The 14,484-nt window shown below is 39.3% G+C and overlaps 1 protein-coding gene across 1 annotated transcript in view; it reads right to left on the reverse strand.

The window, feature by feature from the left end:
* The window catches only part of lrp2b (low density lipoprotein receptor-related protein 2b), a 43,164-nt gene extending 30,086 nt beyond the window's left edge, over window positions 1-13,078 (reverse strand). Inside the window, exons 1-28 of the mRNA XM_035915197.2 lie at window positions 13,012-13,078; window positions 11,387-11,497; window positions 11,082-11,204; window positions 10,445-10,561; window positions 10,241-10,351; window positions 8,652-8,768; window positions 8,426-8,542; window positions 8,027-8,170; window positions 7,450-7,566; window positions 7,078-7,206; window positions 6,703-6,872; window positions 6,378-6,601; window positions 5,907-6,113; window positions 5,617-5,819; window positions 5,189-5,329; window positions 4,738-4,947; window positions 4,409-4,601; window positions 3,984-4,109; window positions 3,729-3,859; window positions 3,069-3,206; window positions 2,577-2,852; window positions 2,245-2,484; window positions 2,004-2,126; window positions 1,688-1,804; window positions 1,181-1,558; window positions 744-992; window positions 441-649; window positions 149-333 (exon numbers count right to left, since the gene is read on the reverse strand). Of these exons, the coding sequence (XP_035771090.2) occupies window positions 149-333; window positions 441-649; window positions 744-992; window positions 1,181-1,558; window positions 1,688-1,804; window positions 2,004-2,126; window positions 2,245-2,484; window positions 2,577-2,852; window positions 3,069-3,206; window positions 3,729-3,859; window positions 3,984-4,109; window positions 4,409-4,601; window positions 4,738-4,947; window positions 5,189-5,329; window positions 5,617-5,819; window positions 5,907-6,113; window positions 6,378-6,601; window positions 6,703-6,872; window positions 7,078-7,206; window positions 7,450-7,566; window positions 8,027-8,170; window positions 8,426-8,542; window positions 8,652-8,768; window positions 10,241-10,351; window positions 10,445-10,561; window positions 11,082-11,204; window positions 11,387-11,497; window positions 13,012-13,078 (4,673 nt within the window). The remainder of the gene's footprint in view (window positions 1-148; window positions 334-440; window positions 650-743; window positions 993-1,180; window positions 1,559-1,687; window positions 1,805-2,003; window positions 2,127-2,244; window positions 2,485-2,576; window positions 2,853-3,068; window positions 3,207-3,728; window positions 3,860-3,983; window positions 4,110-4,408; window positions 4,602-4,737; window positions 4,948-5,188; window positions 5,330-5,616; window positions 5,820-5,906; window positions 6,114-6,377; window positions 6,602-6,702; window positions 6,873-7,077; window positions 7,207-7,449; window positions 7,567-8,026; window positions 8,171-8,425; window positions 8,543-8,651; window positions 8,769-10,240; window positions 10,352-10,444; window positions 10,562-11,081; window positions 11,205-11,386; window positions 11,498-13,011) is intronic.
* Between the last annotated feature and the right edge of the window lie 1,406 nt (window positions 13,079-14,484).

Raw genomic sequence — 14,484 nt, forward strand, 5'->3', positions numbered from 1 at the left:
GCATGAATGAGAAAGACAGAGAGGTCAATGATTTATTACTTCTTGAGTAAAAAAGGGTGAAAATGTATTTATAAAGGGCCTTTTGCTTAACTATTAAATTAAATAATGTAATACTAGCATAACATCCATGTAACTTGAGTTTACTTACTGGTTACGGGGGTCCAAAGCCAATCCACGGGGGTTGGTAATATTTTTACTCATGAGGACCTTGCGATAACGACCATCCAGAGTGGAAACCTCAATGTTCTCCATGACAGAGTCTGTCCAATACAGATTCCGACCAACCCAGTCGACAGCAATACTCTCTGTTACCATCAGACCAGACGAGAACACCTAAAACAACAGGGACATATTGAGCACTCACAAAATTAAACCATTCATTTAAATGTTCAGATTATAAAGCAAGAAACTCTGTTGTTACATGTGACCATTAACCTTACCGCTTGTTTGCCAGTGCCATTCTGGTAGGCACTCCATATCTTTTTCTCTCTGGTATCAGCCCAGTAGATTTTGGAAGTGACACTGTCAAAGTCTACAGTCACAATGCTTAAACCGGTGATCACTGGACTCATCAAGGGTGGTCTTATGTTGACTCGGTTGGCAATGATCTGGCTACGTTTGGCAAGCAAAAGTACAGCTGCACTTGGGTCTAAAGATGGAAAAAGAGCTTGTTGGTCACTGAAAGACCTGTAGTATCTTTATACAAGTTACACAGTTCCTGTATTGTGTTGCTTGTTGCTTACCCGTAGCTTTGCAGGTCCGTCCATCTGGCTCTAGGAGGTAACCATCAGAACAGTGGCACCTGAAGCTTCCTCTTTCATTGTAGCACTGCTGGCTGCAGAAACCAGGAACCAGACACTCGTTGATGTCATCGCAGGTCTTTGAGTCATTGAGGAGCTGATATCCTGGTGGACAGGTGCACTCAGCCCCAAATGGGCCTTGAATACAACCGTCGCTGCAGCCCCCGTTGCTGAGTGAACAGTCATCTTCATCTACAGGAGTTAGTAATATAATGTATTAGTAATATAATGCATTTGTGTCTTAAATTCTAGCACATTTGTCTTTTTGTCTTACTTATACCAGTTTTTAAGTAATATAAAGCATTTTAGCTATCCTTAATTTCTTTTCTTTTTATGTCAATTTAGAGATTTAAATGTTATACACAATGCATTTAACTCACTGCAGACAGGTGACTCATCTGCTCCATTGGGACAGTCCCTTTGGCCGTCACACACCTTGTCCTGGTCGATGCACACCTCACTGATCGGACACAGCCACTGTCCGGAGGGGCAAGTAAACGGAGGGGTGGGGCAGTTCAGTTCATCACTCATGTCCCGGCAGTCATTTTCGCCGTCACACAACCAACTCATTGGAATGCATATCTTGTTGGCGCATTGGAAGTAGTTGGATCTACAGGTGACAGGTGGGCAGGAATTGTGTTCATCAGACCCATCCTCGCAATCTGAGTGACCATCACACTCCCACTCATCTGGTACGCAGAAACCGTCACTCTGGCACTGAAACTCATCATCGTGGCAGAGGCCTGGACCTCGGGTGGCTGGAGTTGTCAAAGAAAATAAATAAATAAATAACTAAAACTTCAGTGACTTTCTCTGATAAATTTGAGCAGAGAGTGGAATTCCCAATCTGTAATTATACAAAACATTATTCTGTGCAGGTGACATACGGCAGCCTTGTTCATCAGAATGATCCCTGCAGTCAAACACTCCATCACACCGATAACTTGAATAGACACACTGGTCCCCACTGGCACAGGCAAACTCAAAGGAGGAACAGGAAAACTCTTAAAGCACAAAGGAAACAGAAAACAAAGAAAAGACGAGAACTTTTATGGCACAACAGCAAACATATGTTCAATATGCCAACTACAATCAGTGGCTTGCAGCTTTTTGCTGCCATCAAACAAACTGCATTAAATATACGATGTTGCTCCAAATATCTAAAAAAATTGCTAAAACGTGGATGATTTTCCAGATACGGACCACAATCTTTCTCATCAGAGCCATCCAAGCAGTCTTGGTCTCCATCACAAACATAGGAGTTACTGATGCAGCGATGATCAGGACACAAGAAGTAGTTTGGAGGGCATGTGGTGATGGTTGAATCTGATAATCACAAACAGAGCTCATTTATTTATTTATTTTTAAACATGTATGTTAATATGTAATAACATAATAGCTGTAGGTGCAGCAATTCAAGAAGACTTGTGGAATCTGTGCTTACTGCAGTTGTGCTCATCAGAGCCATCCCCACAGTCATTTTCACCGTCGCACACCCATTTTGCAGAGATGCATCTGTTGTTGTTGCAGGTGAAGTAGCCGGATGAACAGCTGGTAGGGACACGAGTGGGACAGTTAATCTCATCTGAGCCGTCTCCGCAGTCGTCCATGCCATCACAGCGCCAACTGGCATAGATGCAATGCTTGTTGTGGCAGGTGAAGGCGTACGGAGAGCAGGTCGCTCCTGATAAAGATAAATGAGGCGATCAGTTGGATTACTTAAAAATATCTTCTTACACTAACTCCTAAGCATGTGCGCTTTTCTTTTTCATTCACCTGAATCTGTGCAGTTGGCCTCATCAGTCTGATCTACGCAGTCAACAATCCCATCACAGCGGAAAGCATTAGGTCTGCAACGACCTTCGTCACACTCGAAAGAGTAGTCCCCGCAGATGTCAGGTGGAGGAACGGAATCGTCCTTGATGCAGTCCCTCTGATTTGACTGAAGTTTCATACCATACGGACAGCCACACACTCGACCAAAGTTGGGAGTTGGAAAACAGAAGTGGCTGCAGTGTCCATTTGGCAGCATGTTACATCGGCTGTTGAAGGCTGTCAGAAAGATCACAGAGAAGAAGTCAGTAGGGTCCTCGATTGCTTTATCACTGCTCATGTGTTGTCTTGACCCAGAATTCCTTCATTGTTCTGCAATACGGAGATCATTTACTTCCTACCGCCACTCAAAACTCCAAAGTCCTGGTCCTACAGCACTAAACTGCACCTCTAAGCATTTTCCCGAATCAAGTGTCTTTCTTTGGATAAACTTACTGCTGTGGAGGTCAGCTGTATAGGCCTTGATATTCATGATGCCGGTGATTCCTTGTCTGACCATAATGTTCCCACCACCGTCCCTCTTCCTCATCTCGAATATAGCACTGGTCCTTGTATCAGACACATACAAGTAGTCTAGAAGATAGATATTGCTGCGTTACAAGCAGTTGTATATGTAACTAAAAGACATTAAATGTTATAAATGTGATTTAGTGGTTGTTACAAGCTGGTAGAGTGGGTCAGCTACCAATCACAAGGTCGGTGGATCAATCAGTCCCTGTATCCTCCAGCTATGTGTCAAAGTATTCTTGAGCAAGAAACTGAAACCTGATTTGTCCCGATGCATCCATTGGAGTGTAAATGCATGTGCACTTGGGCATAGATAAAAGAACTGCTTGATTGTGCATTTGTTTGGGTAAGTCAGACTTGCAGTAGAAAGTACTTTGAATACTAAATTGAGTAGAAAAGTATATATATATATTTTTTTCCATATTTTTGGAATTGAGGAATATCAAATAGATGCATACTGTAGAAGCCAGAAGGTAATCAATTAACAATAATAAGGCTAACCCTGGTTTCCTTAAGAGCTTGCTTACGGTGAGTATGGTGTGTTTGTGTTTTGTGCAGTATTCTGAATGAGTGTACAGTTGAATTAACCTGTATAAACTGTCAAAGAGTAGGGCTGAGTGATCTGGCCGATGTTGGTAAATGTCTGTCTGTCACTTCCTTCAATATCAATGTGGCCAATCTGATCAAGAAGGGTATCGACCCAGTACAGCCTGTCATTCCTGTCAAAGAGAAATCCACAAAGAAGAAGTGTAGCCGAGTCATACACTATATACTGTATATTATTCCCTTAAATGGAGCCAAGCAGGTATTCTCATAGCTGACATAGTTGACCACTCTACTTACATATAGTCAACAGAAAGCCCAAATGGCCATCCCAGTGTTGTGTTGACAAGAGGGACAGCATTGCTGCCATCAGTGAAGCCTCTCATTATTACTGCTGGACGATACCAGTCAGACCAGAACAAGTAGCTGTGGAGAAATGTTTGGTGAAGTAATGCAGTAGACTACAGTGAATAATGACAATTGTTATCCTGAATATAAAGGGTGGAGGCCCATGTGATGGCTGTGGTTTAGGAAGTAGTAGTGTAGAGTAGTGAGTATAGTAAAAGTGGTTTGAATAGACAGCATTTTTCTGTGATCAGAAAAATCAGAATAAAAAATATTAATTACCATTTATTGTGTTTAATTTCCTTCCTGTCTCTACAAACTAAAACCTGCTCAGGCAAAGTATCTTTCAGGAGTTATTTGTGATAAATCTGATAACTCACCCAGCACTAGGATGCACTGCAATTCCCTTTGGGTTCCCTAATCCCGTCACAATGTCTCGTCTGGACTTGTCTGTGACTCTGAAGGCTACCACTGAGCTGTAGGTGCTTGTGGTCCAAAACAAAACATTTGAGGTCCAGTCATATGCCATGGCATCAACTATCCCCACTCTGTAGCCTGTCAAAATCTGCTGAACTGAGATTGCATGAATATAATAGGTGAGATCGCTTTGATTAAGCACTGTAACTATATCAAGTGTTAGGTTATAAAACTCAGCACCCTTAGTGCCACTTCTTTTTTTCTTTTTTTTTTACCCAAGTCAAAAACTCACCACTGCCATTGAGGTTCGACTTATAGATGAGGCCTTTGGACCTGTCGTTGTAGAAAACAGCCCCCTCATTGCCGTCAAACTCCATTGCAGAGCCAGAGAAAGACGCCCCGAGGCCTGTGAGGGGCAGAGTGATGTCCTCCTGCGTAGACAGATTCAGTGGGATTCCCCGCACCGCCAGTGAGGAGGCCACCAGCAAGTAGTCCTTCACCTCTGCACAAAAAAGTAGTGCCAGGGCTTATTACCATATAAACTTGCTGTTTAAATGATATATATATAAAAAACCCTTAAAATCCCCAAATTTAGCTTACCAGAAAGGATTGCAATTTTTTAAATTGTCTGCACATTATTATACATTTCATTAATTATTATTTTTTTTAACCCAGAACAGAAACGTATATAAACACGTGTATAAGAGAAGGGTAAGGTCATTTTACAAATTAGATAAACTTACTGAAGCAGGACCGAAGGTCCGAATGGAGGTCATAACCATGGCGACACTTACAGCGGAAGCCCAAACCATCATTGTCATTGCGGTGACTTAAGACACAAATTTGCTCACAACCACCATTGTTTCTCCCACAAGGGTTCTTCACTGCATTACAAGACAGATGTCATCATTTTATGACATCACTCAGTGTAGTATGTAGCTCTTATAGATAACAAAGAATTTTCTTTTTGTGATAAGATAAAAATTTGTTCACAACATGGTAGATTTTTTTAGTTGAGTAAGCAGTTCACGATATCTGGAGAAATACATTTTTAATATTGTATTTTTTATAAGTACCATAAATTAAGAGGCATCTTGTTACATTATATTCAAGGGAAAGCAGATATTTTAAAGTTGTTTTCCTCAGACTGAATGTGACTGAATCTCCTTACCCAGAGGCTGCATGAGAGGGTGGGAGACGACAACATGGCCTGGCCGGTTCGCGGCACGATAGAGGAGGGTTGGGTTGCTGCCATTGAAGCGATTTGATCTGATCACACCCATCTTGCTCCAGTCAGTGAAGAATACGTGGTTTTCAAATAAAGCTATTCCAAAAGGATGTGGCGACTGAGTTCCACCATTGAGGACTAATTTTCTATGTGAAACAAGTACGCCTTAGAAAGAACATCAAGGAGGATACAACTGAAGGATGTCAACAATTTATTTCTAATGTAACCTTTACCTGTCCAAACCGCTGTATGTGACAGTCTCCACTGTGTCAAAGTGGCTGTCAGACCAGTAGACCCTCTGGGTGACGATATCAAGGGTAATTCCTGTTGGCGTGCCGAGCCTGCTCTTTACCAGCTCGAAACGATTGCTGCCATCCATGAAGGCACGTTCGAGCTTAGACTGCACATTGTTACCACCCATGTCTGTGAAGAACATGTAGCTACAAACCAAAAAAAAAAATGTAAAAGGATGTTATATGAGTTATATGAGCAAAACTCAGGTGAACTCAAAGACTCTTGGACATCCAATCTTTTACACTCAAATTATCTTTAACTCACAAAATTATGATGTTTATCAAACTTTTTTCCTGACACTGAATTTGTAGATGAAAAAACTGCCAGTAATTCAAAAACTAATGCCCAAACCTAAACCCATATTTCAATCTTTTTGTGATTATAAAACCACGTCATTTATTTAAACTCACCCTACTGTTGGGTCCAGGGCGAGGCCATGAGGAGTCCGCAGGTTTTCAGCCACCAGCGTCACTCGATTTCCTCCATCAAAGTCACACACATCAATGCGCTCCACCATGGCCTCCAGTACATAAAGTTTGAGGTTGATCCAATCAACTGCAATATTCTGGACGCTGTGAACCGAATTATTTAGAATTGCCTTAATGTCGCCTCCGTAAAAGTTGGCGGAATAAACCTGGCAAAAGAATTTCAAAGTTTTGGATTAATGTTTGTTGTATACAAAAATAACAATAAAACATAATCAAGAACTTCATCAGACATTAAATTCAAACTGACTTTTTTGGTATAAGTATCACTCCAGAAGACTTTGTCATTGTGCCAGCTGTAGGCGACTGCCACTGCTAAACCTTTTCCCTGGGATGGCACCAGAATCCTGACAATGCGCCCATGCAGATCAGCTATCATCACATCACCCCCATTGGTGAAAATTAGCTGTGGCAGCCCAGCTGAAAAACACAAATAACAGACACTAGAAAATGTAATATTTGATAGAATTGCAAACAAAATATGACGAAAAGAATGATATTTGAAGATTGTTGTCACTCAGCTGGACTGTAAACAATAATGTCTTTTTAATTTAATGATTTCAGTCTCATCTTTTAAACAGCAAAATTAAACACAGGTACCATGACATGTGCGCACTCTCTGTACCTGACACATTGGCTCTGCAAACATGACCTTGCTCCAAGACGTATCCATCAGCACAGCTGCAGTGGTGTGTGCCAGGGCGATCCTCACACAGCTGGTCACAGATGCCCCAGATCTGACAGTCATTATAGTCTGGGCAATAGAATATAATTGGATGTATAATGTAAGGGACATTATAGTAAGAGTCTATACAAATGATTTGCAGCTAGAACACACTGAAATTACACAGTTTATGCTTCCTCAAAGCTCTGTGCTTTTTCCAGGACGCAAAACACAAGTTGCTAAAACTGTGTGCTGTCGATGTCTGATTCAATTTTTAACACTGCCACACATAGAGACGATGTTTTTAGGGAAAATGCATATAAAAGCACTCACCTACACACGACCGACTGTCATTGGCTACAATGAAGCCATCAGGGCAGTAGCATGCACCACCCTGAGGAGATGGGTGGCAGTAGAACTCACAGCTCAAGGCTGAGCACCTTTCCAGGCCTGTGAGTCAACGTCACACAAATGAACATCATGGACAAATGTAGACAACGGTAAAAGTGTAAAATTAATCCTATTCTAAGAAGCTTGGATGCCAGGACGTTATTGGTATCGTAATAAGCTTTATAGGCCTGAAAATGACCTGCAAAAAGTTAATATTAAACCAAGTGTGTGTTAAGGCAGTGATAAGGAATGCAAAAGTTATGATTATAGTATCTGAGCAGCTGACATCTGGTAAACATTTGTGATTACTCGACACTATAGCCAAAGCCCTTACACCCAAATTTATCAAATCACGGTTCTGAAAACGTGAGACATTCTACACTCGACAAGATCTCGATCACTTCAATTCCTTCAGATTCATCTCATTTGTTGTTTTTTTTAGATTATAAAGGCAGGTATGACATGATATTATCATAAATGGTAGAATTCTTAGTGCGGGACTTGTACACGTCAGGCTTACCGCAGGTTTGCTGTGCAGTGGTGTTGGTCTCATCTGTGCCTCCAGGACAGTCAGGCTTGTCATCACACACGTTTCCCACTGGTATGCACATGGTCGAGCCTGGGCATCCCCACTCACCGGGGTAACAGTCTCGGGAGTTACTATCTGAAAAACATTGAAAGACGTATAATTATGTTGCAAACATTCTTTCATGTTGTTGTGAGGAAAAAATCTTTTTTGATTTGTTATGATGGTATAATTTGAGCTTTAACTCTTGAAGAGTGATTTCAAAACTCAGTGAACCTTCTAATACATCTAATAGTTAAACTAATCTTGACATTTTCATGAACTTTTTAAAAATTCTTTTATTGAAAGTCATAAACAATGTCACATATTAGTAAATCAGTCAAGTTTTCTCACCACATCCTCTCTCATCACTGTAGTCCCCACAGTCGTTGAACTTGTCACACACCCACTGCTGAGGAATGCAACGGCCACTGGCGCAAGTGAACTGGTTGCCACTGCAGCTCTGGTAATCTAGACAACGAGTAAGTTAAATGGCAGCCTGTGCTTATTGAACACAATTTAAAATGTAAAAGAGGCTCATAATTAGCTAGCATGTGTGTTCGGTCTCATTCACCCTTACCACAGTTTTGCTCATCACTGTCATCCCCACAGTCATCCCAGTGGTCACACACAAATGACATCGGGATACAGAAGCCATTTGCACATTGGAACTGGTGGATGGGGCAATGCTGAGTTGCTGAAAATAAAACAGAGACTGGATTTACAAGACGTCCAGCAATATGTTAATTATTAAAATGAGTTATGACTCACAAAAACTAAAGTAACAAGTGAACAGATCTCAATTTAGGTTCATCAAAATCACGAGGAGTCCAGACTGATAAAGATCCAGAGGTACAAAGGTTGAGACTTTACTGCTCTCTGGCACCATAGACTGCTAAACTATAATAATGCATAGCTGGGCTATCATTGCCTGTAAACCAAATAAAATTAAAATACTTCATAGCCATTATGCAGAATAAAACTGGCTAATTAGGAGTTAAGCATAACTATCAAAATATGAAATAATAAAAATGAACTTTAAAAACTTTTTGTTGCTTTAAATCACAGCAACCATTTTGTGAATATGTTCTTTAAGCAACTGGGATGAAAACATTCTGCAATGTTGCTGCACAACATCATTTCATGCATCATCTTAACACCCCATCCATTAGAGGCCAAACAAATATGGCATCTGGAAATGGCTTTTTGCTATGTTTATACAACAGGAGAACACTAATAAAATTTAGGTAATAGCATATTTTAAAAATATAACTAATAGAAAAAATATAAATATACATAAATTTATTAGAATTTTAGTTAAATTAGACGCAGAAGAGACTACAGAAGCCTATTTCTGCTACTGAAGAATTTTTTTGCCATCCATGAGGCCCAACATCAGGTTGGTATCTCAAGTATCTTGAAATTCTGAGTTAAGTATGTCAAAAGTTTGACTTGCTCACAATTAACCTGAAGTTTTGAGATATTTAATGAGTCAAACTTTTGAGAAATGTAACTCAAAATTTTGACTTAGCTGTGCTCGGCACTTTAAGGCATGTAAAGGTAAGATAGGTAAGAAAAGTGTTGAATTTTGAAGTTGCAGACAAGACAATGGAAGCTAGTTTCCACAACTGAAAAATGTTTTTCTCCTGTTGGTGAGTTCAAATTTCAGATTGGTATCTTAAAATTCTGACTCACTAACTCAGAATTTTAAGTTGTCAATCTCAAAAGTTCAAGTTACATATCGCAACGTTTGGATTGACATAGTAAGTGGAAATCTTGAGTTCGGTAATGTTGAAAGTCTGACTTGCTCAGACATAACTTGAAATTTTGAGATAAATAACAATTTCTTTTCCTACTTTGGTGGAAAACAAGCTTTCGTACAAAAGAAACAACATTGACATTTCTGTTAACAAAGTGTAGATCTCTACAACGGCTTTTTTAAAGGGCTACAGTTTATTTTCATGTACCAAAATAAGAGTATGATATTGTAAAGGTCTTGATTCAAGCTCAATCATCCAGGTAAGGAAATCCCAGAAAGTGGATTCTCTTCGTCTCGATGTAGCGTTTTCACTTTAAGATTTTGTGTACAGTTTATATTTTGGTCTGATATCTTGCAGTAGCTCCAAATGCGAGTTGAAAACAAGAAGAGTAGAAGCGTTATCTACTCACTACAGTTGAATTCATCAGAGCCGTCTCTGCAGTCTTCTCGCCCATTGCAGTGCTGTGAGTTGTTGTAACAGGCCCCGTTGGCACACGTTTTCTCAGGGCATTGTGGATAGTCTGCAAACAACAATTAGTTCCTCCATTACAATTAGAATACTATCGTCTAGTAAAGTAACCATGGCCGGTTACATCTAGATCTAAAACTCTTACTGCAGTTATTCTCATCAGAGTTGTCCACGCAGTCCTTTACGTGGTCACATCTGTACTTGCTGGGGATACACTGGCCCTCCCGACAGGTGAACTGGTTTGGGCTGCAGGTCCGTCCGCCTGAACCAAAAATATGAAGCTAGGCTTGTTTCAAAAATCCACTTTGTGGGAGAATTAGACTTCTAACAAGGAGCGTAATGTGAATATAGAATTACTTCTTGGTTCGATAAGTCTTTGCCACACTGAAAGCCAAACACAGACTTTACAAAAGAAATAGTTCATAATGTAGATTGTCTGTTATAACGGGTTTGTGTAATGAATAAAGCACAGTGTTAACTTTAAATTCATGAATATTGGAAGACCTAAGTTTTAACATTAGATACTTGAAATGCTTAGTGAGGTCAGATAGCTTCTTTTACAGATCATTTAAAGAATCAACTTTTTTTTTATTTTGTATAGTTTCTGCTCCTTTTGAAATTATGAACAATACCTTTAGAGGCCACCTAGTTTAAGTCTTCATTACTTCATTATAAGTACACATTTTTTTTGTCTTGTGATTATGACAGTTTTCAGGACAAACAAAAGTGTTTGTTCATTTCTCTGTTCTTTGACGCCACGTTCAAGCATTCATTCTGCATACCGCAGGTTCTTTGCTCATCTGAGCCGTCGATGCAGTCCTCCTCCCCATCGCAGACAAATCCTGATGGGATGCATTCGCCGCTTGTCACACATTTAAATTCCTGTGAGGTGCACGATGGAGGTGCTGCAACAAAAGGAGCAAAACAGTTGTTTAGGATACCAAAGAAATGTAAGTCATACAGTTTATGCTTGGCTTCACATTTCTTCTCTTTGTTTTATTTCTGTTACATTAGCGAGAGCACATGTACCAACATATGTCTGACTTCTTAAAGGGATTTTTTTTCTGTGATTGTTTGCGATGCTTACGACAGTTCAGCTCATCTGAATCATCGGTGCAGTCTTTCGTTCCGTCACACCTCCAGCCTATGTCGATGCATTGTCCATTGTTGCACTGAAACTGATCACTTCCACAACTTCCTGTAGAGAGATAAAATATCTTTCTTTCTTTTTTAAATGGCCAGCATGTGTGCTTCACGTGCACAGATTTGGTTAGAAATCGTTTACAAAACATACATATAAAAATTTATATATTATATTTAATTGCTTGAAGTCCACGTTTCTTAAGTAGGATGAACGTGTTTTATAGTTTTCTTCACAAATGAGTTACTATGTTTATGAGAGCTACTTCCTCCGTGTGCAGCTTCTGAACTTTAAACATGTGAGTCGGCGTTTTAAACATGACTAATTAACACCTCAGCAGTCCAACTTATGACCCAGGAGATTATGAGACCATCATTTTAAACTCATTATCAAACTTTAATTTAGCACAACGTTAACTGAATTCGTGTACTTAGCAGAAAAGCTGGCTATTTTAATTCTGCTTCATTTTTTTTAAAATGAAATTTGTGTTTAATCATTTAGTTTTGATTGCAGTTTGGTTTTAGTTAAGAATGGGTTTGCTCTATTGTTGTTTAAAAATGTTAACATTTATTAGATCACCCTGGATCACTTCGCTCTTAGACTGAAGGCTTACTTGTTGTTTCCAGAGTATTTAAAAGCAGAATGGGAAGCAGAGCTTTCAGTGTTCAGGCCCCTCTTCTGTGGAACCAGCTTCCTGCTTGGATTTGACAGACAGACACCCTCTCTACTTTCAAGACTACGGTTAAAACTTTCCTGTTTGATAAAGCATATAGTTAAAGCTGGATAAGGTGATTCTCCCTTAGTTGTGCTGCAATAGGTGTAGGCTGCTCGGGGCTTCCCATGATTCATTGTGTGTTTCTTCCTCAGTCACCTTTCTCACTCACTGTGTGTTTACACACCTCTCTGCATTTAACTATTAGTTATTATTAATCTGTGGCTCTCTTTCTCCCCTCACACCAACAGGTTGCAGTAGATGGCCATCCTTCCCTGAGCCTGGTTCTCCCAGAGGTTTCTTCCTGTTAAAAGAGAGTTTTTCTTTTCCACCAACACCAAACCTCTTGCTCATGAGAGGGTGATATGATTTTGCCACATCTCTTCTTTTTTTTTTTCTCTTTGTATTAATATGTGGTCTTAAGCTCATGATATAAAGCACCTTGAGGCAACTGTTGTTGTGATTTGGTGATTTATAAATAAATAGGAACTGAAGTTATTAGACTGGATTAAACCGAACTGCTAAAAATTAAAACCAAAAACATACAGTAGTTTCTTGTTTTTTAAAAAATATTATTTTTGTTTTGTAAGTACACAACATGTTTTCAGATTTTTAAAAATTTACTTTTTGTTCAAGTTCAGTTAACTGAGATTTTTACATTAAATTATAGCATTTATTTTAGGTAGTGGTTAAAAGTATTAACTTTTTTCAGATTTTAGAACTCAAATCACTTACAGAAATTACACATTTTGGTGAAAAAAAATCACTGGTATCACACAGTTTTTCCCCTTTTTATTGTACTACTAGTGAATTACTTACCTAAAAGTGTGCTTTCTTGAAATGAAGAGTGTACACCTACCTTGAACAAGTTTAAATCCCTGGAACAGCAGCAAAAGAATTAGAAGATGAAGACCTTTAAGGTCCATAATTTAAAGCTCTATTTTCTTTTGGAGTGATCTTGTCTTCCTCAGGTCTGGCGTTAGTTTGACAAAGTATGTATGCTCATGTTAAATCTGTGCCCTCACTCTCCCAAACCCAAAAGAGAATGACTTCAAATTGGAGATGTATGGCTCAGACCAATCAAGGAAGGAGTGATCTGAGATGAAGTTATACAGCTTTTTATGGCCAGCTATTTTACATAAACTTCATCTAAGATTAACTTTTAATTGTTGGAATGTTGTCTACGTCAGCAAGAAAAAGTAACTTGTCATATTTGTGTAAGATTATTTAAAAAAAAAGGTTAACTAAGTTGAAGCATGGATTATTGGTTCCTTTTAAGTAGCTGGAAGTAGTTATTTTTAGTTCTACATAAAACATCAGGAATTTGTACATTTTACATTTTGTTGGAAATGTAATGACTATGATTGAGGCATGGTTGATGCTGCCAGGCAGGTTGAAATTAGTATTTCAGAAACTGCTGATCTACTGGGATTTTTTTTTTTTTTTTACAAAGCCCTAAAAAAGAGAAAATATCCAGTCAGCAGCAGTTCTCTGGGTCAGAATGTCTTACTGATGTCAGAGGAGAATGACCAGACTGCTTTGAGCTGATAGGAAGGTAACAGTAACTTCAACTGTACCTTAAAGCAAATTGGCTTTTGGAGCAGAACAACACACCAGGTGCCACTCCAGTCAGCTTAGAGCAGGGAAATAAATATTGTCTGATCAATCTTGACTTCTGCTGTGACATTTAGATGGTAGGGTCAGAATTTGGCATAAATAACATGAAAACATGGATCCATCCTACCTTTATGACCTCAGTGTACACATCTACAAGCATCCTGTTGAATCTACACTACTGGTCAAAGGTTTAGGACCACCCTAATATTATGCTGAAATGAAAGCATAATACAAATAAGCAGTTGGAGTTAAAAAAGAAATCATGTAATCAATTTATAGACCAAAGCATATTCTAAACTTTTGACTTGTCAAAGTAGCCACATTTGGCACATATAATAGCTGAACACACCCGTGACATTCTTTCAACAATAGAAATCAAAGTTCTTCCCATATCTATTGGAGATGTTCCCATAAATGTGTGGCACTCATAGGTTTCTGTTCCCTCAAAAAGGCCTTTTTGGAAGGAGTTGACCCAGGGTTTGAGTTTATTATATTATTTATCATTTCTAGTCTTTGGTTTCTTTGTTAGAGTTCAGTCTTATGGTTTATGTCTCTGTGTTCTCTAGTTGCTCTGTCTCCCTTGTCAGCTGTAGCCCCTTGTCAAGTTTGCGTCTGTGTGTTATGTTTCCTGTTTTACTTTGAAAGTCCGTGTCTCATGTAAATGCGTCTGGTTTTGCTTCCTTTGTCTCGTTAGGCCCCAGCTGTGTTTCCCTCC

The sequence above is a fragment of the Neolamprologus brichardi genome, chromosome 8, assembly GCF_056152115.1.
Source record: "Neolamprologus brichardi isolate AB-2024 chromosome 8, ASM5615211v1, whole genome shotgun sequence".
In the NCBI taxonomy this organism is placed as follows: domain Eukaryota; kingdom Metazoa; phylum Chordata; class Actinopteri; order Cichliformes; family Cichlidae; genus Neolamprologus; species Neolamprologus brichardi.